The sequence below is a fragment of the Pithys albifrons genome, chromosome 28 (assembly GCF_047495875.1).
Source record: "Pithys albifrons albifrons isolate INPA30051 chromosome 28, PitAlb_v1, whole genome shotgun sequence".
NCBI classification, from domain to species: domain Eukaryota; kingdom Metazoa; phylum Chordata; class Aves; order Passeriformes; family Thamnophilidae; genus Pithys; species Pithys albifrons.
The window spans coordinates 5,450,006-5,475,893 of record NC_092485.1 but is presented as its reverse complement, the minus strand read 5'-3'; the positions used below and the strand labels follow the sequence as shown (position 1 = coordinate 5,475,893).

Sequence of the window (25,888 nt, the reverse complement as noted above, 5' to 3'; positions counted from 1 at the left end):
GAGGGGACCTGCCTGGCGCCGGGCAGGGACGGCCCCCACGGCCACTGGGGACAGGAAGGAAGGAAAGGAAAGTGAAAGTCCGTGGCTGCTGCTCCGGCCTGGCTGTTGCCATGACGACCCGAACAAAGCTCCCGCTCCCTTTTTTGGCTCACTTGTGCAGGTCCTCGGCCCCTTTGTTAATTGTTTCCCTGTCCAGTTTGGGGTTGCATCTCCCGCCTCCTCCTGCCCCTGGGGCAGCTCTGGGGCCTCGCTGGGGCAGCTGGAGCCCGAGGGGCACATGGAGGTCACTTGGCCCCCAATAACCATCTCCCTCCTGTGACCTCTCGGGGTCTTGTCCCAAGTCAGTGGGTGACAGAGCAGGACTGGTGGCTTTGGGGCCACATGAGGCTGCCTGCAAGGGGTGGCACTGGGAGACCCTGTCCCTCCAGCTGGGGAGGGGGTTCATGGGGACTGGGGGGGAGCTGCCTTTTTGTCCTGCCCTGCTGCATGTTTGGTACATTCCCAGGCCCTGGGAATGCTGTGTCCTCCCTGGGCCTCAGTTACTCCATCTGTGAAATGGAAATGTGTATCACTGAGCTGCTTTAGGTTTGGGGGTCTGTGGGTGCAGCCCACTCACCACCTTTCATGTTTAGTCCTCTGGGGGAAGTTGCCAGCTGGGAAACCCTCCCAGGTCACTCCTTGCCTGGCTCTGCCCTGCTCTGCTCCTTCCTGTGATGGGAACAGGGCAAGGGGAGGCTCTGCTGGGGTGGATGTGGGGTGTGGGTGCCCAAACTGCTCCAGAACCCCCATGTCAGTGGGGCAGCCATCACTCCTGGGAGCTCCACCTCTTCTCCTCTGCTCCTGGGTGAAAACAATGTTTGGAAAAAAGAAATTCCCAGGGAAGAAAATAACGGTGTGGGGGAGGAAACAGCTTCGAGTCAATGGGAACTTTCCCGGCTGGTGAAACATAAACAGTCCTTCCATGTTGACATAACATTTCAGAGATTTCATTACAGAAAAAAAGACTGTTTGTCAACATTTGTCTGCCCACCCCACCCCCTCTCACTCCGGCTGCACCGGTTGGATCAGACTGAAGTGCTTTTTTCCCTTGGGAAGGGGGTGATGGCATTCCCAGTGGAGCTGTTGGTGGGATGAGGAGCGTGGGGTGCTGGATGTGGGGCACAGGGTGAGCTCCTGAGCAGCCCAGGGCAGCAAAAGCCCTGCCAGGGGGCAAAGTGGTTTGCAGGGGTTTGTTACAACAACGATTTAACCACAGATTTGAGGCAGTAACATTGATACAACCCTCAATTCACACACCCACAGGTAAAACGTGTTTACACCTATTTCTAGGTGGGTAAAGGTATTCCTCCAAAATTCCCTTCAGTGAAATACTCCCATCAAATCCCTGGCTTTCCAACGGGCTTGAGGAGCCTGGAGATGTGTGTGAGGGTATTGCCAGCTGTGGTCCTTAGAGCATCACAAACCTGAGGCTTTGGGAGCTCAGAGAGGCTCTGAGGGAGCTGCTGGTGCAGCTCCAGGTGAGCTCCAAGGGCCTCATCTCAGCCTGCTGTTTGTAGGGCTGTGAGATGATTGATTTCAGGCATCAGTAAGTTTCCATCCTGGCCATAGCCCAGGCTGATGACCACTGGGCTGGGAAAGACTCCCAAAGTGCAGTGACAATGGTCCCGTTCCACTCGGGCTGCAGCTCACAATGGTGCTGCTCCATTCGGGCTGTGATCCAGGGGAATGCTTGGCCAAGGGCACAAAGGATAATTGCTCATCCTTTGTTTCCCACCTTCTTGGGCGGGTGATGTTTCCGATTGTTCCCACCTTTACCATGCAGGAGCTGCAGGTATGATCAGGGAGTGTTACACGGCCCAGCTGGGCAGTCAAGGGTTTGGGTTCGCTCAGGGCTCACCAGCAACTTCCGATGTGGTGGAGCAGGAAAAGGGGGCTGGGATGGGACACCACAGCGAAGGGGCAAAAACTTGGGATGATACGGGAAGGAGCAGCTGGAACTGGGCTTTGGGGTCTGTGGCTTGGCATGTTTTGGTTTTGGGACCCTCCTACACCTTGGGACTGTGCTCTGTGCTCTTTGCAAGGCAGGCACAGCTCCATCCCCTGGCTGGGGGCAGTTCTCTGGGGTCCCTGCTCGGATCAGGGTGCTGGGGGGTCTCACGGTGTCTCATAAGACTCCTCCGAGTCCTATCTCCGTCCTTCGGGGGTCTCAGCCCCTCCACAGGACTCCAGGTCAGAGCGCGGGAGCAGCGCAGGCTCCCGGCGGTGTCACACGTGGGTCCCCCGGCGGGGCAGGGGGTCCCGAGGGGAGGGGACGGGGCAGAGGGGCCGCCCCGGAGCCGGCTGCTGGCTGGCTGGACCGGTGTCCCTCCTCCTCCTCCTCTTCCCCTCCTCCTTCTCCTCCTCCTCCTCGCTCCCTCTCTCCGCCCGGCGCCGGGGCAGCTCCCACCGGAGGCGCTGGGGACATGGAGCGAACCTGAGCCGGGAGCGGCGGCGGCGGAGCCCGCACGGCACCGGCAGCGGCGGCACCGACGGCAGAACGGGCAGCGGCGGCGGGCCCGGGGCACAGCGCTGCAGCGCGGCGGAGCCGTGAGTGCGGCCGGGGGCACGGGAGGGGGGCACCGGCACGGCCCCGGCGTGACGAACATCCTCCGGGGCCGGCGAGCGTCCTCCGGGGTCGTGGCCCCCGGTCCCGGCTGGGCTGAGCGGGACTGGGGGGACCGCCTGGGAGAAACCTCCCTCAAACCCTCTGCTTGAACAGGAGAAGGAAAAAGGGGCAGTGGGGTGCGGGTCCGTCCCCCGCGCAGCCCCGTCCCCGCTGCAAAGTTCGGGGCTGCGAACTCCTCCGAGACCCCCGTGTGGGCCGAGGGAAGCCCGACAGGAAAGGGGTTAATCCACGGGCACCCCCTGGAACTCCGGGTTAATCCCTCAGGGAGGATTTTCGTCCCACTGGTGACCGCGGCTCCGGGTGGAACCCGTCCCCTTGTCCCGGGCACACAGCCCGGCCCCCGCTGGGTGCTCTGGGCCAGGGGCTCAGGGGGCAGCCCCCCAGACGCGGTTTTGGGGATCACAGCACAGTGTGCACGGACAGACGGACGCGCTGTGCTGGCACAGACAGACAGCGCGGGCACAGGGCCGGGCACACGCGAGTGCCCGCGGGACTGGGGGCTGTTCGCACCGGCAGACGGGGCGGGGGACGCGTTTCTGCAGCGCTCAGAGGTGCCGGGCTGGGGTCTCTCTCACTTGTCCCGTTCCTCATCCCCATCCCTCATGCCTGTCCCTCATCCCCATCCCTCCGTGGGACGGAGGACACACTCGCGCCCCGACGTGCATCTCCCACCGCCCCTTCCCGGAGCGCCCCGCGGGGAGGGCGATACCTGTCCGGGTGACGGGACGGCCCCACCGGCCGCGCAGAGACGGGATCCGGCCAGGAAAACTTGGCCAGTGCCACGCACGGCTGTTTTCCAAGAGCAACTGGGGTTGTTTCAACAAACAGCAGCGACACGGTCGCGATAGCACGCGACCAGAGAGGGGGTTTGGGAGCGGGGACGGACCTTGTCACCGCGATCGCGACTTCCCCGTCAGCCATGGCGGGTCCTGCCGGCGCCTCCGAGCGGCGTGTCCGACCCGGCCGGGGCGGGTTCGGGCTCGGGGGCGCTGAAGCTGCTGCACAACGGAGCCCTCCGGGCTCTGGGACTTGTGCCACGAGGTCCTGGGGTGGTTGGCGGGGCTGTGGGTGCAGCTTTGGGGGGTTTGAGGGGTCTCAGTAAACCTCAGCTCATGGAGCAGCTGCAAAAGCGCATCGGGACCTGCCCAGTTAAACACCAAAGTTGGTGGTGAAACAGAAAACCAGAAGCTGCGTCGCCCAGGGAGCCGTAAAGGAGAGGGTTTAATGAGAAATGCACAAATAAATACAAAGCTTTGCTTCTTTCCACCTCTGCCTAATGATTTCCAAGGTTTTGCTGCCAGGGAGGGATGATGCTGCCCAGGAAAAATTACACACCGTGGCCGTGTATTGTTCAAGTCTCAGTTACATCTTGTGAAGTACCTTCAGCAAGGAAAACACTTGACTTCCAAAGCAAATCTGGAGTAATAGATTTTAGGAGTGAAAAAGGACCATTAGCTCAGCTAATGTGATTTTCTCCATAGCACAGAGCAGATAATGTCCCTCTGTTACTCTCCTATTGAGCCAATAACTCGTGTTTATAATTCATGCAATTTCCTTTCAGTTCAATTTAATTTTGTACAGAATCCATTCTGTTGACACTGATACAGTACTTTTTCTCTCCTCTTTTTGAAAGCCTGCGATTTCAGGGGCTTTGTGTTAAAAATAGCAGCTGTCCTTTGACAAACGTGGGCAGGCTAAAGACACTTTTTCTAAGTCATTTGCAAGTGACACATTTTTACCAGCATCTCTCTCTGGGCTGGTTATTTGTTTCCTTCTGACGGCAGAGTGGCTGCCCTTGGCATCTGAGCTGTCACCTCACAAAACCCCTTTGAAGCAGACGAAGAGGTAGGAGCAGAGGTCCCAAATTTTTAAAAATCCCTTTTCCTCTCTTCGTGCCATCAGGCAGCTCAGCTCCCCCTGCGTTGCTTTTTTTCCCTCTGCCAAATCAGAGCGCCCAAACCACCCCACCCCACCGCGTCAAAATCCTTCTTGCAGCGCAGTTTGTTCCAGCCCGGGTGTGAGATGTCCTGGGGGGGAATAGCTGGACTTTTTGTCTCGCTGCCGAAATGTCCATTTTCCGCGGGGGTGCCGGGGGAGTTGTGCCCTGGCACGTTGGCACGGGGGGAGATGGAGCAGCTCGTAAACTTGTTATGTGCTGGAGGGGGTTTAATTTCGTTGATGGGCTGCAGAGGAAGGGTTTGTCCCTCCGTGCAGGGAAGCACAGTAGATCTACTCTTTCAGTGGGTTTATTTTTGTATTTGCTGCTTGGTGGGGTCTCCTGAGCCTGTGTGGAACTGGGACTCGCTGGGGCTGTGAGCAGGTCGGGGTGAAGGGCGGCTCTGGGAGTGGCAGAGCTGTGTTTGCACCCCCAGGTGAGTGTTTTGGGGGAGAGGGTGGAGGGAGCCCGTCCCTGCTGCTCTGGGCAGTTGGTGGGTGCCACCAGCCCTGGGGTGTGGGTCACAGTGGTGTCCCTGAGCAGAGAGAGCACCCTCGGGGCCACAGGGGCTGGTGCTGCAGGAACTGGAAATTTGCTGGTGAGCAGATGAGGTGGTGAATCCCTGTGGGATCCAGTGGGATCCTGGGCAAGGTGAGTCCCCCGCTGCTGTCCCAGCCCTCCACGTGCCGCTGCAGCCGGGGATGACCAGCACACAACAACCCAAACAAACTTTGACAGCTGTTGGTGTGGTGCTGGTGTGGCAGCAGCTCTGCTTTTGGGGGGTCTCTCCCTGCCGCCCCCGTGAATGGGGGGGTCGTGGACCCTCGGGGTGGGCAGAGCCTGTGAGCCCGTGGCCTCTTTCCGCAGGGGCTGGTGCGGAGCGCGGGGAGCTCCGCTTTGTGCCGGGCTGTGTTCCTGCTTGCTCCAGCTTTATCCCATTGTAAACACTTCGGGAGTGTTTTGTGCTGGGCTGGCTTTGTGCGCGCACGTGGAATTGCCGAAATCCCCAAAGCTTTGATCACCCAGCGCCCACCTTTGGCCGCCGCGGGCGGGCGCGGGACGCGCTGTCGGTGCCGCTCCGGTTTCACACCCTCAAGTTCCCAGCCGTGCCGGTAAAACGCATTCTGCTTATTTTCCTAAAGAAATACATTTATTGGAACGAAATAATCCCCTCACAAGCAGGGCAGTTGCTACCTGGAGCCTGTGATGCTGTGGAGGAGCCAAGTGCCCTCTTTTGTTCTCTCCCGCGGCCGCGCTGCTCCGCAGAGCAGGACCAGGGCTGAGATACCTTCATTTCACAGAACCACAGAGTCGTTTAGGTTGGAAAAGACCTTTAAGATCATCGTTAGCCCAGCACTGCCAGGGCCACCACCTCATTTTCCCTCAGCTAAAAAATGGTGGTGGGTCAAAGCCGATTCTTTTTGTGAGTCTGAGCGTGGCTGGGTCTGTCAGGGAGGATGGAGGGGGAGATGGGCTTGGGGTTCACCGAGCAGATGGGGGGCTCAGGAGCAGCTGGGGGGCTCAGGGGTGGGAATGGAGGGGCTGGGGGGCTCAGGGCTGATGCAGGAGCTGTTCTGGGGGCTGATGGAGGAGCTGGAGGGCTCAGGAGAAGCTGAGGGGCTCAGGGCTGATGCAGGAGCTGGGCTGGGGGCTGATGAAGGAAGTGGTCTCTGGGCAAGTGGAGGAACTGGGGAGGCTCAGGAGGAGCTGGGGGGCTCCAGGCTGGTAATGGAGGAGCTAGAGGGCTCACAGCTGATGGAGGAGCTGGGCTTGGCAGGAGGGAGAGCCCAGAAAGATGGGCAGCCCCAGGGTTGGGTGTTCCCCAGCTGGGGGTCCCCTGAAGCATTGTGGCCACCCCTGACCAGCCAGGGCTGGCCTCTCCTGGGCTGTGCTGCTTTATTTTTCACAAACTTCATGGAGTTTTTGGTTTCATTGCACCGCAGGGAGGGAGATTTGGGCCACTCTGAAGTTTTGTATGATGCATCACTCACTTCCACCCCATTTTAACCCAGGACAGAACACGCAAAAGGGAAATAAATTAGTGCAGTTTATGACAATCCTGCTGGAAAATGTGTCTGTGCCTTTGCCCCGTCCTGTGCTCTTTGGGGAGTAACTTCAGGAGTGGAATCTGCTCCCAGGGGGCTCCTCATGTCTGGGTGCTGCTGTTGCCAAGCTGAGAAGTGCGTGGGCTCCTCCAGCTCCAGGAAAGTTGGCAACGTCCAAGGCCTCAAGTTTTGGAAAATGTTTTGCTGCTTGGAAGCCCTCCTGCCCTCTCTCCCTCCCACTCCATGCCCACCTGCTCCAGGCCCACATGTCCCAAGCTGGAACTGCTCCAGCTCTGAGCTCTGCTGCAACAGCCTCATCCCCTTTGCCCCCAAATGCCCCACCAGCCCCTTGGACCCCAAATGTTTCTGCAGCTGCTTTTAGCTCAAATCTGTTGTTTTCTGAGGGAAAAGCTACCCCTGTGAGCATTGCACTGGAGGGAGGGTCCTGTCCCTGCCTCCTGTCCCACAGCCCTTCAGCCAAAGAATGCAAACCGGGAGATGGGTCTGAAATATTTGAAATTCTGCCCCTCCATAATTAAATGCTCCATTAGCAGCCAGGCCTGCTCCTGGCATGTGGCTGGGCAGCCTCGGGCCACCTACCCCGAGTCTCTTATCAGAGAGGGACAAGATAATGTGGCTCATCATTAAAGTCACCTGAAGACCCCTGAGAGCACCCACCAAAACCTGCTGGCCTCGGGTATGGTTGGTTTAATTCTGCCTGGTGAAGGCAGGTCGTGGCTGTTCATTGCTGGGTGGAAAGAGGGTGAGATGTGAATTCAATACAGCAAAGAGAATTGAAAGCACGAGGCAGCAGCGAGCCCAGTGGGGCATTTGATCCTCTTTGCCTGTAGAAATGGGGTTATCAGGAGCTGGAGACTTACAGGGAAGGAGGAGAAGGTGCAGAAGTGGGTAGATAGAAATTCAGGTGGTGTTGCTGCCACGCTGCTGGTGCTGCTGCTGTCCCAGCATTGAACCATCCCAAAGCTGGAACTCTTTGTGTGTAAAACTCCACATGTCCTGTTCAGTGGGGCTGGAAAGGCAGAGCACAGGCAGGTGACAGTGGTGGGACAGGCAGGGACAGAGCAGAGACATTTCCCAGCAGAGGTGGGACATTTTCCAGCAGAGATGGGACATTTCCCAGCAGAGATGAGACATCTCGTGTGGCCACACTCGGTGCCCATTGCAGAGCAGTCCCCTCGGTGTTGTCACCACGTCACCTTGCCTGGTGTCTGGCTGGCTGTGGGTCTGCAGTGAGCAGCCTTCATCCCCTGTAGTCTTCCTTGTTCTGTCTGGGTGTTTTGCAGCCTCAGTCAAGAGCCCAGAAAAATGGCTTGTTTAAAAAGCTGAGTGGGGTGACAGTGTGGCTTGGATGAGTCCTGGGCTCCCACCTCTGCTCTGCCCCCCACGCCAGCTGGTGAGGCCACCAGGGACCATTCCCCAGTGCTGGCCACCCCTTGTCCCTCCTGCCACCACCCCAGGGTGCTCTGTCCCCACCTGGTCCCTGTGGGATTCAGGGAGGAGAAGCTCAGGGTGGAGGGAGGATGGGGCTGAGGATGGAGCTGGTCCAGGCCATCCCTGCTGTCCCCAGAGTGGGGACATGGGGCAGGGGGAACTGGGGACCACACAGGAAGATGTGTGTGGAGTGCAGGAGCTCCAAACTGGGCAGGAGGGCCATTCCCCCTCAGCAGCCCCTCCAGGTCACCTGCTGAGAGGGAGCTGATGTGGGAAGGGTTTAGAAAACCCTTTGTCCTGGCCCAGGGTGGCAGCCCTGCCTGCTGCCTGCCCACGAGGGCAGGGCGTAGGGAATGCCAGAGCCAGGGGAATGCCAGAGCCCGGCTTATCTTTTGTCTGGAACAATGGAGGGCTTGGCCCTATTGTTCTCATTTCACGCCCAGCGGAAAGCGGGTCCCCTGGGGCAGAGGCTCGCACAGGAGCGTGCCTGGCTGCAGGAGGGGATTTATGGGCAGGGACAGGGACAGGCAGGGCTGGCAGGGCTGGCAGGGTGGCCAAGGATGGTCAAGCTGTGCTGCATAGCCCTGTGTGGGGGCTGCTGCCCGTGGGAAGCTCTGCCAGTCAATTCCCCACAGGGAGACCTTTCCTGCTGTTTTCCTTGGGACACGTGGCTTTTAGGAGAGGGTTATTCTGGGGCAGATCCCCAGTGCTGTGCAGTGAGGCTGCACGACCCATCTGTACCTGTGCAGGCTGGGCACTGAGAGCAGGAGCTGGACTCCTGTGCCTGGTCCTTCCTTCTGTGTTTCCTCAGGTCTGTGGGTCCATCCTGGGAACTGGGTTTGGGGACACACATTTTTCAGGGGGGGATGTTGTGTGTGTGTGTTCTCAAGTAAAGCTGGGCCTGGGGGCTGGGTACCAGCCCTGGCATAGCCCAGGAGAACAGGCAGCAGGAGCCAGCTGTGCCCATGCCATGCTGGGATGCAAACCACAGCCCCACAGTCCCTCACAGCCTCCTCCTGCCTTCATTGAGTGGGCAAAGCAGGGCTGACCCATCCCCATGAGCTCTCAGTGCCATCTGCACAGCTCCAGTAGCCACGGGTGACTTTGCCAGGGTGGCATGAAATGCCTCAGGTCCCTTTTGTTGTCCCCACGCTGCCCAAGAGCCACAGCAGTGACAGCAGCACAGTGGGGGGGGGGTGTGCTGCCTGTTCCTGCTGGGAGCATGTCGGGACATGACACGTGGAGCCTGGAGCTGGCAGAGCCCCTCGCTGGAAGCTCAGGGACCCCGGGAAAATTGGGATAGGGCAGCAGGGGGATGACACAGGTGCCACCAGGCACAAAGAGCCCCTTGTGTGCTGCAGGGCACAGGGAGTCCCGGGCTGGCTGGGGGCAGTTGGATACCCCCTCCCAACGAGGAGGGCTGGCAGCTTCCTGCTCATGTTCCTTGTCTGTGCTGTGTTTTTGTTGTGCAATGAAAACCACCCCTGTGGGTCAGTAAAAGCTCATTCCTAAATTTCTCTGTTTTCCCAGAGGAAAGGAGCCAAATAGGAACTGGATTTCATGGGCTTTAATTCCTCCAAATCCAGAGGGGAGAGAAGGGCTGAGGTGCAAACCCAGCCTGGTGGGATGGTCATGGTTTGCAGGTCGCTGCTGGTGGATCCCTTGGGTCCTTCAGTGGGGTGGGTGATGGATTGTCCCCTGCCCCAGAGCTGAGGGTCTCCCTGGTAGTGACAACAATGGCTCCTGCTCCCTGCTGCAGTTTCTCTTGCAGGTGTGGGACCTGCTGCAGTTTCTCTTGCAGGTGTGGGACCTGCTGCAGTTTTTCTTGCAGGTGTGGGACCTGCTGCAGTTTCTCTTGCAGAAGTGGGACCTGCCCAGCAGCCCCAGAGCCGATGCTGCTCTCGCTGCCGCCGGATGCTCTGGTTCACCCCAGGGGGGACGAGCTGAATCCGCACCCTAAATTTGAGCAAACACCATCAAAACAAGTGTGGCTGAGGGGGAGAAGTCAGGCCAAAAGTGTTTTTCTCTGGGCCCTTCATTCAGCCTTGACTCTTGTGAGACAAAGCCCAGCAGGAGCAGAGTCAGGGCTGCCATTAGTGAAGGGGATGGTTTGGGGCAGGTGTTGGTTTGGGGCAGGTGATGAACAGCCCCTGGCACCAACACCCGTCCCTCAGGCTGCCTGTTCCTTCAGGGGTTGATGATGGCCCTGACAGCTCGTGGGGCAGCTCCTGACACACCAGCAAAACAATCTGTGACTGGAATGTGAAGCAGCACCAGCAGCTGGAGCTCCTCATGCCCCAAATTTGGGCAGCAGCTGAGAGGAGTGAGTGGCTCCAAGGACCCTCTGGCCCTCCATGGCCCAGCATGTGGCAGCTCAGGCATAAAGACCTGGTTATTGCAGCTCTGAATCCCAAACAAAGAGATCCCCAAAGTTTCTGGGGTTCTGCTGTCTGTGGGGTGGGAGGTGGAAGTGCAGCCCCATGATTTTTGGGTGCCACATGTGAGGGGCACCAGGGCTGGCTCCAAGCACCCTTTCCTGCTCATGTGTGTTCCTGGCTCTCTTAGGGAACACAGGATGGGATTGCCCCCCTCAAATGGGAGCCTGGATAAATAAGGACATTAGTGGGATGTGTGAAATGGCATGAGAGGCTCAAAGGTGAGGGGTTACGACATGGGTGATGCCGTGGGATGGACCTGGGGATGAAACAGCACCAGGGTTTTCATGTCCCCACTGTCACCTATGGATGGATTCCTTGGTGTGGTGCATGGAAAAAGGGTTTGGAAAACACTTCCCTCCCAGCAGCTCCAGCGGGAGGTGCAGGGCAGGTCGTGGTGAGGTGGGTGAGCCCCGGGTTGGTTTTATTTTTTTCTAAGCAGGAGAGGAAAAGGGTCAGATGTCTTGGCCCTCTGTCATGCGATAGGAAAGTATTGTTTACGAAGCAGCGAGTCAGACGTGCCCCCCGCTCTGCCTGGAAACGCTGAGTGAGGGAAACGACACCAAAACGACACCGAGATTGGCCTCCCTGATAAGCCCCAGGGCTGCTTTGGGGTGAGGGGAGGCAGGGGCTGAAGGAAAGGAGGGAGACACTCATCGCCCTCCCTCGCCGTGCCAGGGTCACCATGCCAGGGTCGCCGTGCCAGGGCAGGTGAGTTGTCCCCATCCTCCTCCTGGCTCCACTGACCTCCTGCATCCCATGAGGATCTTCCTTTATCTCTCTGGAATTTTTAAGGTTTCTTTCCCATCATTGATTGTTTGGTGCAAATTGGTTCAGTTGGGGAGTGGGGAGATGGAACGAGGCGATGGGCTGGGATGGCTGGAGGGGGTATGGGAGCCATTCCAAGGATCCCTGCTGGATTCCAGGGATCTGGAAGCTCCCCTGACCACCCCTCACCCCTCTGTGGGTGCTGCTGGGACTGTGGGGCTGATCCAGCCCCCTGGTCCCCTGGGTGTACAGGCTCAGGACCCCCCAGCCAGGTGGGTTTTCTTGCTGATTTTTGCACCCAAAACTTCTTTTAAAAAATTATTTCTGATGCAGGAAAAAGGAAAGAAAAGTAAATACCCATTTTCCAGAGTGCCAGACTTGCCCTGCATCCTCCCTCCTTAATGTGCTCTGGTGTTTCTGGGTTTCCTTGGCTTGTAATGCAGGGAAGATGGGAAGGGCAGAGGAAAAGGGTGCACAAAGAAGGGGGCTCTGGAAATGTAAAGGTTGGAGAGTTTGTGCTTTTCCCTGGAGGTTTAGACCTGCAGGGAAGGGGATTTTCTGGGAGGGGGATTTTGTGGGCAGGGAAGTTTGTGCTCTCAGCATTTCTCCCACCCCGATCCCTGCCCATGTTGCCGCTCAGACCCCGCTAAAACATTTCCTTCTGCTGAACATTCCCTTTTCCCAAAGATCCTTCCAGCCACAAAACCTTCCCTGGACACAAACCCATCTGCCTGCAGGGCTGGAGGTGGTGCAGGGAGTCCTCTCCTTATGGATATGCCTTCTGGAGTGGAAGGCCAAGCCCAGACCATCCTGCAGACTGTGTAGTCTCGGGGCCAGGAAACGGGAATGACCAGTCCTGGCTCACGTGGGCCGTCCTGGGATCGTTCCTGTGGCTCCTTCCCTCGGGCTTTGCACGGCTTGAAAGAATTCCAGCGCCGCGGAGTTTCCTCTGCTTCCCTGATGAGATCATTCCCTGGCCAATAAATCTCGCGGCCAGGAAGTTCCACCTGAGGTTCAGGCGAATTTTTCCCCCTATTTAAAGCCTCCCTATCACTCATCCCAGTAAAGGAAAAATGTGTTTGGGTCGTGGCTGTGAAGATGGTGGCCCCGGGCCAGTTTACACCCAGGGAAGGATCCGGATGCCTCTTTGTGTCTGATTTTATTTGGATAGTTGTAAACCTTCTGGCTGGGCTTTGTTGTGTCCTAACACAGCCAGGCTTGTGGGAGGCACCATCCCAGGGTTTGGGGTGTGGAGGAGGGACCCAGCAGAGCCCTCGTGCTTGGGGCAGTGTGAGCAGGGAGAGGCTGAGGAATCCTGGGATCTCCTGGGGTCCAGAGAGGGTGGAGGACATGGAGCATCCAGGATGGAGGACATGGAGCATCCAGGATGGAGGGCATGGAGCATCCAGGATGGAGGACATAAAGTATCCCATGAAACAACCCAGATCCTTCTCTTCCCCCTGCTGAGAATTCATCTTTTCCTCCCTGCCTTGCACTTGAGTGAATTTAGTGATTGCTAAGGGTTGTTTTCCATCTCTCTCCTCAAGTTTTGGATATCTGGATTGACTGGATTTCCCCCAAACCTCTGGAGTTTTCTCTGCTGGCTGCATCAGGGGGAAATGCATCTCATCAGCAGAGCTGGGTATGGCCTGGAGGCCTTTGCAGGAGACAGGTTGGGGTTTTCAGGGCAGAATTAGTGAGTGCTGGTTGTAATTGCTTTAGGGTTAAATCTTCCAGTGCACTGCGGTCACAGGAGACCTGTGTTGCTGCTTTTGATCTTAGCAGATGGAAAATTGATGCTCCCCCAAGGAAAAAAATCCATAATGTGTCAGTGCTGAGGCTGAGGCACCTCTTCTGGAGGCCAAGGGGGAGATATCCCCCCATGGGGACACCAGGATGGGGGTCCCACACCCCTGGAGAGGGCACTGGTTGGAAGGTGGGGAGCTCAGGGTGGCACATGCAGAGGGGTGACCCCCCTGCTCCTTCCTGTGAGTGCCCTCACCGTGGTGAGCTTTGCCCTGACCCCATGGAGACATTTCTGGAGGTTGTTATCCTTTGGGGGCAGAGAAATTCCTTCAGGGAAGTGATGGTGGATGGAGGTTTGGACAAAGCCCCATCTGTTTTGTGTGGACAGAGGGAAACCCCAGCTCCTGCTCAGGCCAAAGCTTTTCCCATGGGACCCCAGGTCTCATCAGAGTGGAGAGGGGCAGTTGGGTCTGGAGGTCCCTCTGGGCTGGTTATTATCCATTGGATACTGCTGGGCAGGACGTGCCAGGAGATTCACGTGGGCACCACCCTGCCTGTGGCAGTCTTGGCACACCAGTGCCATCCTGCTGCCCAGTTCAGCTCTTGCTGGGCACTTTCTGCTGCTCCTCTGCCCCCTGGGGCATCACCTTCCCCAGATCCCCCCGTGCCCACCAAAGCTCTCCCTTCTCAGCGCTGATTTTGCAGCTTTTCCGGCCGCAGAGCTCTCGGCCCCCTCTGGGCAGAGGGAGGTTGTGGCTTTCCGTGGGAGCACCACAGGCAGGTGAGATGCTGTGAACATCTCAGGATGGGGAAAGCACTGGCTCCTGTTCCCCAAATTCAGAGCATTTCTGCTGCCACAGGGCCCTGGTTTGTGGGGCAGCAGGGTGGGCACAGCCCTGCCAGGGAACACGTGCTCCCAGCAGCCTCCATCCTTCCGGGACACGTGGACATGTGGCTCTGATGTGCTGGAGCCATTGCTGGGGCTGAAAACACTCAGCATCCCATTGCCTTTTGGGTTTAAAACCAGCTTTTTCAGAAGCAATAAACCCTGTGCTCTTACTCTGTCTGCTCCAGGTCCCCCATGGATGGATGAAGATTCCACATCCCACCCTTTTCACCTTCCTGGGGAATATCCCCCATCGTGGGATGCTCTGCATCCCTGGGGAGGGATGGCAGCCCCATGAACTTCCCCCAGGCAGGGCCACTGGCCCCGGCCATGCCTGCCCATCGTGCCCGGGGCTGGTGCAGGAAACCATCCATTCTTTCATGTGCGAAGCGACACCGGGAGGAAACGCTTGGAAAGGGCCCCGAGAGGACATTCCAAGTCTGGCAGGAAAGCAGCCTGCTCGTCTGGCAGGAGATGGGCTATTGTCTGTCCCGGTGGCCGGCAGGGATTCCTCAGGTCCTGCCTGGAAGAAGAAAACGTCTGTGTGTGCCTTATTTTTTCCTCTGCCCCCTCTCTCGGGGGTGTTGGGGCCGCGGGAGCTGCGCGTGGCTGATGTGTGTGCTGTGCTGGTGTTGCTGCTGTCTTTGCTCCTCTGGGGTCTCCTCCTGGGGCTTTTTTTTGGCCTGTGATTCCCCCTGGCTGGGTTGGTTACTGGTTGGGCTGTGGTGACAGGATGAGGCCGTGGGGCCAGGGGTGGGTGGGTTTGATTTGGGATGACCACACTGGGCTCCTGAAGGGAAGAGTCACCATATCCCATGAACTGAGAACTTTGTGCTGTAACTGGGAGAGGGAAAAGTGAGAACCCCAAAAGCCTGGTCGACCTGATGGGCAGGTGAGGGGAAGATCATCCCAAAAATTTTGGCAGCACAGCTTTCATAGAATCATAGAATCATGGAATTGGTTGGATTAGAAAAGACCTCTGAGATCATCAAGTCCAACCCTTGGTCCAACTCCAGTCCCTTTACCAGATCATGGCACTCAGTGCCACGGCCAAGCTCAGTTTCAAAACCTCCAGGGATGGGGAATCCACCCCCTCTCTGGGCAGCCCATTCCAATCCCTGATTACAAAGATTTCCCAGCCAGTTATCCGAGTCCTGCAGTGCCTGGGCAGGGTGGGGGTTTGCTGGCACCTCATGTCCCCCAGCCTGGTCTTTGGAGCTGTTCTGCTCCACACAAATGGGGCAGATAGGATCAGGCCTGGCTGGCAGGCAGGAAGGGTGGCACGGCCACCAGGAGAATTGCAGGACGTGCCGTTCGGGGGTACGAATGTCGCCATCCCAAAAATCTTGGATGTGCTGGGCTGGAATCTGGAATCAAGGTGGGCACTTTGGTGCCTGTGCAGGGTGGGCATTTTAGGGCTTTGGTGCTTGTGAGATTGACCCTCCAAAACACTGTATGGGGAGGGAGCAGCCCGTGGGTCCATCCCTGAGGATTCGTGGCTCCTGAGTGGGTGTATTTTGGTCCTCCAGGCTGTTCCTTTGCATCCCAATTCCATTCCCTCCCTTCCCCTCCACCCGGCATTCAACGGGGAACATTAAAGGTGAAGAAGATCTGTTTCAGTCGCGGTGCCAAGGCAATTGTTCCCTGCCTTTTGTGTGCCCCAGGCAGCCTCGGAGCCCACACCTGAGCCCTGGGCACAGGGACCAGCCTGTAACGAGATAACGGGGCATTTTCTTTTTCCTTTTTTTTTTTTTTTTTGTTCGGCAGACCGTATAATAAATCCTCAATGAGGCCTCTTTCAAACAGAGCCCTATTAAAGCACTGGCCCCATTTTAAGAGTAAACTTCCAGTGGCACCGAGAGGTTAAACACAATGGAAATGTGACCTGCTGGAGGGTGGGACGGGGCTTTGTGTCTGTCCCAAACCAAAGGCATCGCTCGGGGCCGTGGCACTGATGCTGCTGCCCCTTTGCTTGGGCACACGGGCAGCATCCCAGGGATGCACCGAGTAGGGATTTTTGCCTTAAAAGCCTGGAGGGAGGGGGCGGCTCTGCACCCACACCTGAGAGTGCCCCGACTATTTGCGCCTCAGTTTCCCCACCTGTAGCACATCCAGCTCAGCCGGGTGAGACAAATCCCACCTCGGCGGGTGGCAGGAGCGGGCAGAGCCCTGGGCACAGCTTCCCACTGGCCTCTTGCCATCCCCGCGGCGCTGCCAAGCGTGTCCCGAGGCGGGCGGTGGGTTTGGGGGCTGGGTCGCCCTCCGGGCCGGGCAAGGTGGGCAGGGGCAGGAAGGGGCGGCGCGGGCGGGGCCGCAGGATGCGCAGCCCCCGCGGGCGATGCTGAGCCGGAGGAAGCCCCCGGGGCCGGCGGAGGTTTGTTCAGCGCAGGGCAAGGGAACTGAGATTAAAAAAAGCCCCGCTAAGATCAGAAAGGCTGGCGCGCACAGTGCCCTATTGTGGAGCTGTCACACTTCCCTTTACTTTATTGCTTTTGTCCAACACCCCATTGTTCCACTTCCTTTTGTCCCCTATTCACAGCCCTGGCTTTTCATTACCCAGCCGGCCTTGTTGTTTTCATTTCTTTTGTTTGAAGTTCCTGAGAGGAAGGTTTTATTTTCAGCGGTTTGATTAATTCGCAGCTTGAGCTGGGCTTTGTTTGTTATGTAATTGCTGCCCTGAGCCCGGCTCAGCCCCCCCAGCCCAGTTTACACTCTCAAACTGGGTTTAGACTGGGATGATCCCTGGGGGCGTGGGGGGGTGAGAGGGTGCTGGTTTTAGGGTGCCAGCAGGCAGGCATGGTGCCATCCCCACCCCACCTCGGCGGCCCCTGTGGTCCCACAACCCAGATCCCACTCCTGGCAGTGACTGATGTAAATCCCTTTCTTAACAGCCTCCTTTTCCCATTATTCCTGCCTGAAAGGAGAGCTTTGGGAGGGTAATGTTTGTTCCCATTCTTGCTGTGTGGTGTGAGGGTTGGTGGCCCCGAGAAGGCAAATTCACGTGGGCACTGCCCCGTGCACAAGGCTGATCCTGGCGTGCCCAGCACTGGCTCTGGACAGCCCTGCAGGGTCCAGAGAGCTGGGGCTTTGCAAGGAACGTGCCTGTGACACATTTTTTGGGACAGACCCCACGGAATACCAGCTCTGGCCATGCTTGGGGACTGCTGGGGTGTTACATCATCCCCCATAACACCCTCCATCACTTCTGCAGTGCCCGTCCAGCAATGCCAGGGGGTTGGATTGGCACCCACAGTGTGTTGGTGGGGTCAGGGAGAGCCATTGCCAGGCCCAGCCCCCTGTCCTGGCTGGGGCTCAGCCGGTCCCAGGTCCGTGCCCTGCCTGGGACTCCCAGAGGAGCAGTTCTGGTGACTGTCCCAGCCATTGTTCTACAGGACCAGGATTTCCATTTCCCGTTGGAGTGGGAAATCTGCCTGCTGTCCCACTGGCTTTCTAGGCACAGCACCTGGGCCAGTGAGGGAGGAACTTGGGCACCCCTGGGGTGCTGGAGCAGATCTGGCCCAGGTCTCTGCCCTGGTAAGCCTGGGATTGCCCCATGCCAGCTGCTGGGTGAAGCACAAAGACACGTGCTCGTGTTATCCCTCAATCCCAGGCCTCTGGGCTGTCATCTTTAGGGATTTGTTGCTTCATTCCTTTCACAGTCCAAAATGTGAACTTTGTTTGCCTGGGGATTGAGCCCCAAATCTGCACAAACCTGAGCTTAGGAAGCCACGAACAAGAGCTCAGCTTTGCCAGGCCATGGCAAAATGCAAGACTGCTGTCTGTGGAAAAGCAGCACTGAGGGCACCCCAGTGTGGGGCCGGGCTGGGAAAGGGGTGTCCATGTCCAGGGGTGCCCCAGGGCTCTGCTGATGGCTCTGCTGTCCTGCAGGATGTCCATGAGGAGCCCTGTTTCCCCGCACCTGGAGCTGGATGGAGCAGGCAGCATGGTGAACTGCACCATCAAGACGGAGGAGAAGAAGGAGGGTGGCTACGAGTCCCCACCAGGGGCTGCCCCCAACACTGAGCCCCGTCCCAATGACCCCCCAGGGCCACCACCGAGGGATAGCACTGACCCCCAGGCCCTGCCACAGGTGGGTGCTGTGTCTGTGCCAAACAGGGTCCTGGCTGGGCAGTGCCCCATGGCCATCCCTGCCCTGTCCCAGTCTCCATCCCCTGGCAGAGGGGTTGGCTGTTTCCCTGGGTGGTTATTCCTCATCCTGAGGAATCAAAGCTGCCCTAAGGCTTTCTGGCTGCTGTTGGTGCCCTCAGGGGGTTTGAATGTGGAGCCCCCCACAACCACCTCCAGCTGTGCTCCATCCCTTCAGCCTCCCTTTGCATTGCTCTTGGGTTTTCCCTGCCCCTGACCAGCAGCCTCAGCTCTCCCACTCCCTGGGCTGCCTTCTGAGGGGAAAAGAGCTCAGAGGAGCTGGGCAGGCTGAACAAATAGTAGAAAATTCCAGCAAACAAGTGTTTATGGCCTGAAGAGCAGCCATGCTCTCAAACCAGGCTGGGGGGAATGTGCCTGGCAGAGTGTGGTCCAGCTGGGCTGGCTCTGAGCATCCCACCGGCCCAGCATCTCCTCTCTGGACACCTGGGGATGCCCCTGGCCATGGCAGCAGTGCCCAATGACCCGTGTGTGCCGCAGGAGTCGCGCTCTCCCGCCGGAGATGTGCCGGAGCCGCGGCGCTCGGCCTTCGAGCCTGCTGTCAGCAGCCAGGACAAGCTGGATTTCAACAGGAACCTGAAGGAGGGTAAGAAGGTTTCTGAGTGGCCTCTTGGGATCCCTTCCTGCTCCCTTCAGGCTTCTTGGTATTTTTCCAAAGCTGCGGGGTGGGATGAGCCACCCCATGCTGTGGTTCAGAGCTTTGGGCTGTGCTCACCTGGTTGTTCTTCCCCTCTCCCTGCTCTCCCAACCCTCGTCTCTGCCAACATGGACAGTGATGCCAACCATTGAGAAGTTACTGTCCAGTGACTGGAAGGAGCGGCTGCTGGGCAGAAACACCACTGAGTCCAAGGAAGTGAAAGGTGAGATCTGTTCCCAATCACCCTCCTCCACCAACCTCCCTGTGCCCAGCCTGGAAACAGCATTTCCCATCATAGCAGGAGGGGAAATGTCCATAATTCATAGGGTAGGTCCTTTTTTAATTTGATTTTTTCAAGGGTGAGCATTTCTGATGGTAACTTGCCTCTGACTGCACAGAGGGTTTGGTTCAGCACAGGATCTTTCTGCCCCACACACATTAGACATTCCCTGGCCACGTCTCCTACCAGCACCCAGTGGTGGCATCAAGGGCAGTGGGACTTCTCTGCCTGCACAGAAACCCTCTTGTTTTCTGTGCTCATCCCAAAGGCTCCCCATCTTGTTCCTTGGTGCTGGCAGAATGAGGGTCAAAGGAGATGGGAATTGCACTCGCTAAATTACCAAACCACACCAGATCCTCCCCACCCAACTGTGCTGTGACTCTCTTCACCCTCCACAATCCCCAAATCTCAGCCACTTGTTTTTTTCCAGGAACCCAGGAGAGCCTGGCAGAGAAGGAGCTCCAGCTCCTTGTCATGATCAACCAGCTGTCCACGCTGCGGGACCAGCTCCTGACGGCCCACTCAGAGCAGAAGAACATGGCCACGATGCTCTTTGAGAAGCAGCAGCAGCAGATGGAGCTGGCACGGCAGCAGCAAGAGCAGGTGGGCTCAGACCCCATGGGCAGCGTGCCCAGGGGACCACCCATCCCTTTGGGGATCCCTTTGGGGTCTGCTGGCTGTGGGTGCAGGACCAGGACAGTGTTCCCTTGGGAATGGCAGGGAGGTGGCTTTGGCACTGGGGGCAGCAGGATTTTTGCCTACCCAGAAACCCTCCCGTTTTCTGTGACCATCCCAAAGCCTTCCTGTCTTGCTCTCTTGGTGCTGGGAGGACAAGGGGCAAAGGAGATGGAAATTGTGCTCCTTAAAAAACTCACTGGGCCCTGACTATGTCTGCTTTGTTCCTTGAACACCTATTTTAGTTCTCCCATGGCCTGAGCAGTGCTAAGGGCAGGGGTGGCACCTCAGCGTGGGAGTGACACTTCCCTCCCAGCCTGTTTCTCCCCCAGTGCCCCTCGAGGTGGCTCAGGGTCAGCTCAGCCCCTCCTTTTGCCTCCCCATGGCCCTCAGGACCCTCTGCAGACCCCTTGTCTCTGTTTTGGTGGTGGTGGGTGTCTCATCCCAGGCTGGGGTGCAGCTCAATGCTGCCATTGATGTCACTGATCCCCCCTGTCCCCTCCACCAGATTGCCAAGCAGCAGCAGCAGCTCATCCAGCAGCAGCACAAAATCAACCTGTTACAGCAACAGATCCAGGTAAAGGCAGGGGACACTCCCCATGTCCCCATTCCTGTGTGATTGCAGCCTCCTCGTGTCCTGCTGTCCCTTCTGGGACCCATGAGGGGATGTCACCCTCCTGCAGTGTCCCACAGCTGTTATCTGGTCTCTCTGCTCCTCTCCCCTCCAGCAGGTCAACATGCCCTACGTCATGATTCCTGCCTTCACCCCCAGCCACCAGCCACTCCCCGTCACCCCTGACTCCCAGTTAGCGCTGCCAATCCAGCCCATCCCCTGCAAACCAGGTGAGAGGAGCCCCCAGGGACTGCCCCAGCCCTGTGGGGTGGCCTTGGCCCCCAGCCCTGTGGGGTGGCCTTGGCCCCCAGCCTTGTCCTTCACCCCCCAACCCCTGTCCCTCTGCTCCCCGCAGTGGATTACCCAGTGCAGCTGCTGCACAGCCCCCCTCCTGCCACGTTGAAGAGACCCGCCGGCCCGGGCCACCTCCAGATGCAGGTACAGCCCCAAAGCACCTCTATGCCCCAGGCTGGGGGGCTGTGGGGGCTGTGCTTCACCCTCCATCCCCTCTTCTGCCACAGGAGACCTCACAGCCGCTGAACCTGACGGCCAAACCCAAAGGTTCCGACCTTCCCAGTGCCTCCAGTTCACCCAGTTTGAAGATGAGTGGCTGCCAATCCCTCACGCCAAGTCATGGAGCCACCAGGGACCTGCAGACCAGCCCGTCCAACCTGCCTCTGGGTGGGTTCACTGATGGGTGGTTCCATGCCATCCCCTGGTCACCTTTGGAGACAAGTGACCCCCTGGTTTCCTGGGGCACCTCCTCCTTGGGGTGGGCACCCACTGCTCTCTGCCATCCCCAGGGCACAGCTGTGGGTGGGAGGGGTGCTGTGGGGGGTTGGAGGAGTGGGTGCTGGTGCTGAGGGGTGCCCATGCTGGTGTCCTCCCAGGGTTCCTGGGTGAAGGCGATGCCATCACCAAAGCCATCCATGACGCGCGGCAGCTGCTGCACGGCCACGGCGGAGCCATGGAGGGGTCGCTGGGCAACCCCTACCGCAAGGTGAGGGTCACTGCAGGGTGGTCACAGTCCCCCCTCCAACCCCACTGTCACCAGTCCCAGTCTGTGGGGAGGTTCCCTGGCTGGGAGCTGCTTCCTGACTCCACTGTCCTGCAGGAGCACGTCGGGATTGATTCCTCCCCGGTGAAGGAGCGGATGGAGGAACCTCCTGCCCACCGGCTGGACGAGGCTCTGCTGACCTGTGAGATGGACGGTAAGGGTGGCTGAGAGCACCGTGGGGACCCCACACTTGCTCCTTCCTCTGGCTCCTGACCTTGCTGGGGTGTCCCTCACAGGCTCACGGCACTTCCCGGAGTCCAGGAACAACAACCACATCAAGCGGCCCATGAACGCCTTCATGGTGTGGGCGAAGGACGAGAGGAGGAAGATCCTGCAGGCCTTCCCAGACATGCACAACTCCAGCATCAGCAAGATCCTGGGTGAGTGCTGGGGGGCTGGGGCGGGACCCCCTCTGCATCCTCATCTGCTCTCTCTGCTCACCCTCAGCCCCCACACTGGAGTGATGCCCACCAGGATGATGCTGACCCTGCCACAGTATCACTCTTGGAGGTGTCTGTAACAGCACGAGGCTCATCCAGCCAATGTCTCCCACCCTCCTGGTCACACCAACCCTGCCCTGTGGCCATGGGCAGGGGCCTTATGTGTCTCTGTGCCTCATTTTACCTGGACCACCTGGCTCATGGTGCAAGTGTGTGAAGTGGAGCTCCCTCGGGGTGCTGGGCCATGTTAGAGGGTGAAGAACACCCAGGAAAGGGGCACACAGAGACTTACAGGTGGATTTAGGTGATGGGAGTGGTTCACTGGATGTCCCCAGCCCAAGGGGACTGCAAAGTCCCATCAGGATGCTCAAGGCTGTGCCCTGTTAACTCTTGCACATCTCCAAGGATATTGAGGCTCTTCAAGCACTTCCAGCTTGTTCTTCTACCTCCCAAGCTGGTCCAGCTCCAGCCTGTCAGGTGCTGAGCTGAGGGGATCAGTCCCTGGAGGTGCTTGGAGAAGGTCAGGGCTGGGGACCTGTTCCAGTGTGCTGGGAGAGCTGACTGTGGCACAGACCTCCCACCAGTACAGCTGTTCTCACCAGCTGTAAGTTCAGGTGCTGTTTGCACAGGGAATGGCATCAATAATTGCATCAATTAATTAATGGCATTAATTAATCCTGTGGAGGGAGGCAGGATTCTATCACTCAGGCAGGCTGTAAGGACACTCTGCCGCTCCTCCCTGCTCAGGTTCCCGGTGGAAATCCATGACCAACCAGGAGAAGCAGCCGTACTACGAGGAGCAGGCGCGGCTGAGCCGGCAGCACCTGGAGAAATACCCCGACTACAAGTACAAGCCCCGGCCCAAGCGCACCTGCATCGTGGAGGGGAAGCGGCTGCGCGTGGGCGAGTACAAGGCGCTGATGAGGAACCGGCGGCAGGACGCCAGGCAGGGCTACTTGATAGGGTAACCCAGCCCAGGGGGCTTGTCGGGGTGCCCAGGGGTTGGGTGCCCACCTGGTGCTCATGGGGTGGGTGCCCACCTGGTGCTCATGGGGTGGATGCCCACCTGGTGCTCATGGGGTGGATGCCCACCTGGTGCTCATGGGGTGGGTGCCCACCTGGCACCTGTGGGGTGGGTGCCCACTTGGTGCTCATGGGGTGGATGCCCACCTGGTGCTCATGGGGTGGGTGCCCACCTGGTGCTCATGGGGTGGGCACTCACCTGGTGTCAATGGGATGAATGCCCACCTGGCACCTGTGGGCTCCATGTTCATCTGGTGCTCATGGTGTATGCGCCTACCTGAAACCACTGAGGTAGGTGCCCACCTGGCACCTCTGGGGTGGGTATCCTGGGAGACAGAGGGAAAGAATGGAACCCCTCCATGCCCCAGTGAGTGATTTGCACCCCTTGTCCCGCAGGCCCCAGGGCACGCAGGTGCCCCCCGGCTCCTCGGACGTGCTGTACCCACGGCCCGTGGGTGTCCAGCTGCCGCCCCCCCTGATGGAGCACTACCTGCCCCGCAGCGTGGACCCCAACATGCCCGTCATCGTCAACACCCGCAGCCTCAAGGACGGGGACGCCGGTGACGACGGGCACTCGGTGGCTGACGGGGACATGTTCCGCTACAGCGAGGAGGAGGACTCGGAGGGCGAGGACAAGAGCGACGGCGAGCTGGTGGTGCTGACAGACTGAGGGGGGCACAGGGGGTGGTGCAGGGTGGGTGGCAGGACTGGCTGCCACTGCAGGGGAGGTCCCAGCATCTCCTGCTGGATGGGACTCAGTGAAGGGAGTGGAGGAGAGTGGCTGCCTGCCTGCAAATGGGTCCCCTGAAGGTGGGCACCCAAATTTGGGTGGTGGCGGGTAATGGTGCCATGCAGGATGTGCTGATCCTGCTGGGCAAGGTGGTGAGGGCTGGCTCAGCCTTGTTCCAGGGGCATGGGGAGCTGAGGCCACCCAGCCTGCAGATGTGGGTGCCACAACTGCTCCGTTGTCACCCCTGGGGGTGACCTGAGGGTGTTGGGCTGCAGGAGAACCTCCAGAGCATCTCCCAGCCCTCCAGAACCTGTGGTCTCTACAGAACCTCACCTGCAGCAGCTGGGACACAAGATGTGGGTCTGGGATGGGGACACACTTGCCCCTCGCTCAGCCTGGCCTGACCTCCCTGCCATGGTTCCCACTTGGTCTTTCAAGCCTGCCAGCAAATTCCCACAGAGCCATTTTTAGCCCTCGCCTGGCCTGAGCTCCAGCCAGGGCTCCTCAGAGCCCTTTGTGCTCCTGACAGCTCTGGCCCACTTTGTGCATAAAGCAGGGGCTGTTCCTGCTGTGCCAGCCCCCCACCCTGCCCTGGCTGTGGGGGGACGTGCCTGTGCACCCCCCTGGCACCTCTCACAGGCTCCACCTGAGACCTGCATGGTGAGACCACAGAGGGAGGGAAAACAATGGCCATTAGGGAAAGAAAAAAACCCCAGAAATAGTTATAAAAATTACCTTGTTCTGGTCAGATCCCATTCCAGGGGTGTTTGGGGTGTGGTGTGGCCAGGCATGTGAGGAGCTCAGGGGTGAGGTCATGGTGTCCAGGTGAGTGTGCAGTGTCCAGGTGGGCATGAACAGTGTCTGAGTGTGCACGTGTGGTGTTTGAGTGTCTGTGCAGTGCCCAGGTGTGCATGAAATGAACAGTGTCTGCGTGTGCACACACCGTGTGTGTGTGTGCAGTGTCCAGGTGTGCATGAACAGTGTCTGGGTGTGTGTGCAGTGTCCAGGTGTGCATGAACAGTGTCTGGGTGTGTGTGTGCAGTGCCCAGGTGTGCAAACAGTGTCTGGGTGTGTGTGTGCAGTGTCCAGGTGTGCATGAACTGTGTGTGTGTGCAGTGTCCAGGTGTGCATGAACAGTGTGTGTGTGTGTGTGTGTGTGTGCAGTGTCCAGGTGTGCAAACAGTGTCTGGTGTGTGTGTGCAGTGCCCAGGTGTGCATGAACAGTGTCTGTGTGTGTGTGTGTGCAGTGTCCAGGTGTGCAAACAGTGTGTGTGTGTGTGTGCAGTGCCCAGGTGTGCATGAACAGTGTCTGTGTGTGTGTGTGTGCAGTGTCCAGGTGTGCAAACAGTGTGTGTGTGTGTGTGCGTGCAGTGCCCAGGTGTGCATGCAAGGTGTCCAGGAGTGCACTAACAGCATCAGTCTGTGTGTGCACGATGTGTGTGCAGTGTCTGTCTGTGCACAGGTAGTGCCTCTGTGTGTGTCTGTGTGTGTGTCTGTGTGTGTGTGTGTGTGTCTGTGTGTCTGTGTGTGTGTGTGTGTGTCTGTGTGTCTGTGTGTGTGTGTGTGCAGTGTCTGGCTGTGCACAGACAGTGCCTGTGTGTGTGTGTGTGTGTGTGCAGTGTCTGGCTGTGCACAGACAGTGCCTGTGTGTGTGTGTGTGTGTGTGTGTCTGTGTGTGTGTGTGTGCAGTGTCTGGCTGTGCACAGACAGTGCCTGTGTGTGTGTGTGTGTGTGTGTGTGTGTGTGTGTGTGTGTGTGTGTGTGCAGTGTCTGGCTGTGCACAGACAGTGCCTGTGTGTGCGTGTGTGTCTGTGTGTGTGTGTGTGCAGTGTCTGGCTGTGCACAGACAGTGCCTGTGTGTGTGTGTGTGTGTCTGTGTGTGTGTGTCTCTGTGTGTGTGTGTGTGTGTGTGTGTGTGCAGTGTCTGGCTGTGCACAGACAGTGCCTGTGTGTGTGTGTGTGTGTCTGTGTGTGTGTGTGTGTGTGTCTGTGTGTGTGTGTCTCTGTGTGTGTGTGTGTGTGTGTGTGTGCAGTGTCTGGCTGTGCACAGACAGTGCCTGTGTGTGCGTGTGTGTCTGTGTGTGTGTGTGTGTGCAGTGTCTGGCTGTGCACAGACAGTGCCTGTGTGTGTGTGTGTGTGTCTGTGTGTGTGTGTGTGTGTGTGTGTGTGCAGTGTCTGGCTGTGCACAGACAGTGCCTGTGTGTGTCTGTGTGTGTGTGTGTGTGTGTGTGCAGTGTCTGGCTGTGCACAGACAGTGCCTGTGTGTGTCTGTGTGTGTGTGTGTGTGTGTGTGCAGTGTCTGGCTGTGCACAGACAGTGCCTGTGTGTGTGTCTG

General features: G+C 58.4%; 1 protein-coding gene across 1 annotated transcript; it reads left to right on the top strand.

Annotated features, from left to right (window-relative positions):
- The first annotated feature begins 2,432 nt into the window (after positions 1–2,432).
- SOX13 (SRY-box transcription factor 13) lies at positions 2,433–25,452 on the top strand. Its single transcript, XM_071578561.1, has 14 exons — positions 2,433–2,586; positions 17,822–18,023; positions 18,578–18,683; positions 18,871–18,957; positions 19,445–19,617; positions 20,198–20,266; positions 20,418–20,532; positions 20,658–20,740; positions 20,824–20,983; positions 21,193–21,302; positions 21,417–21,513; positions 21,596–21,739; positions 22,547–22,763; positions 23,219–25,452. The coding sequence occupies exons 2-14, from the start codon at positions 17,823–17,825 to the stop codon at positions 23,490–23,492; spliced, it is 1,836 nt and encodes a 611-aa protein (XP_071434662.1). The 5' UTR covers positions 2,433–2,586; position 17,822; the 3' UTR covers positions 23,493–25,452.
- The last annotated feature ends 436 nt before the right edge of the window (positions 25,453–25,888 follow it).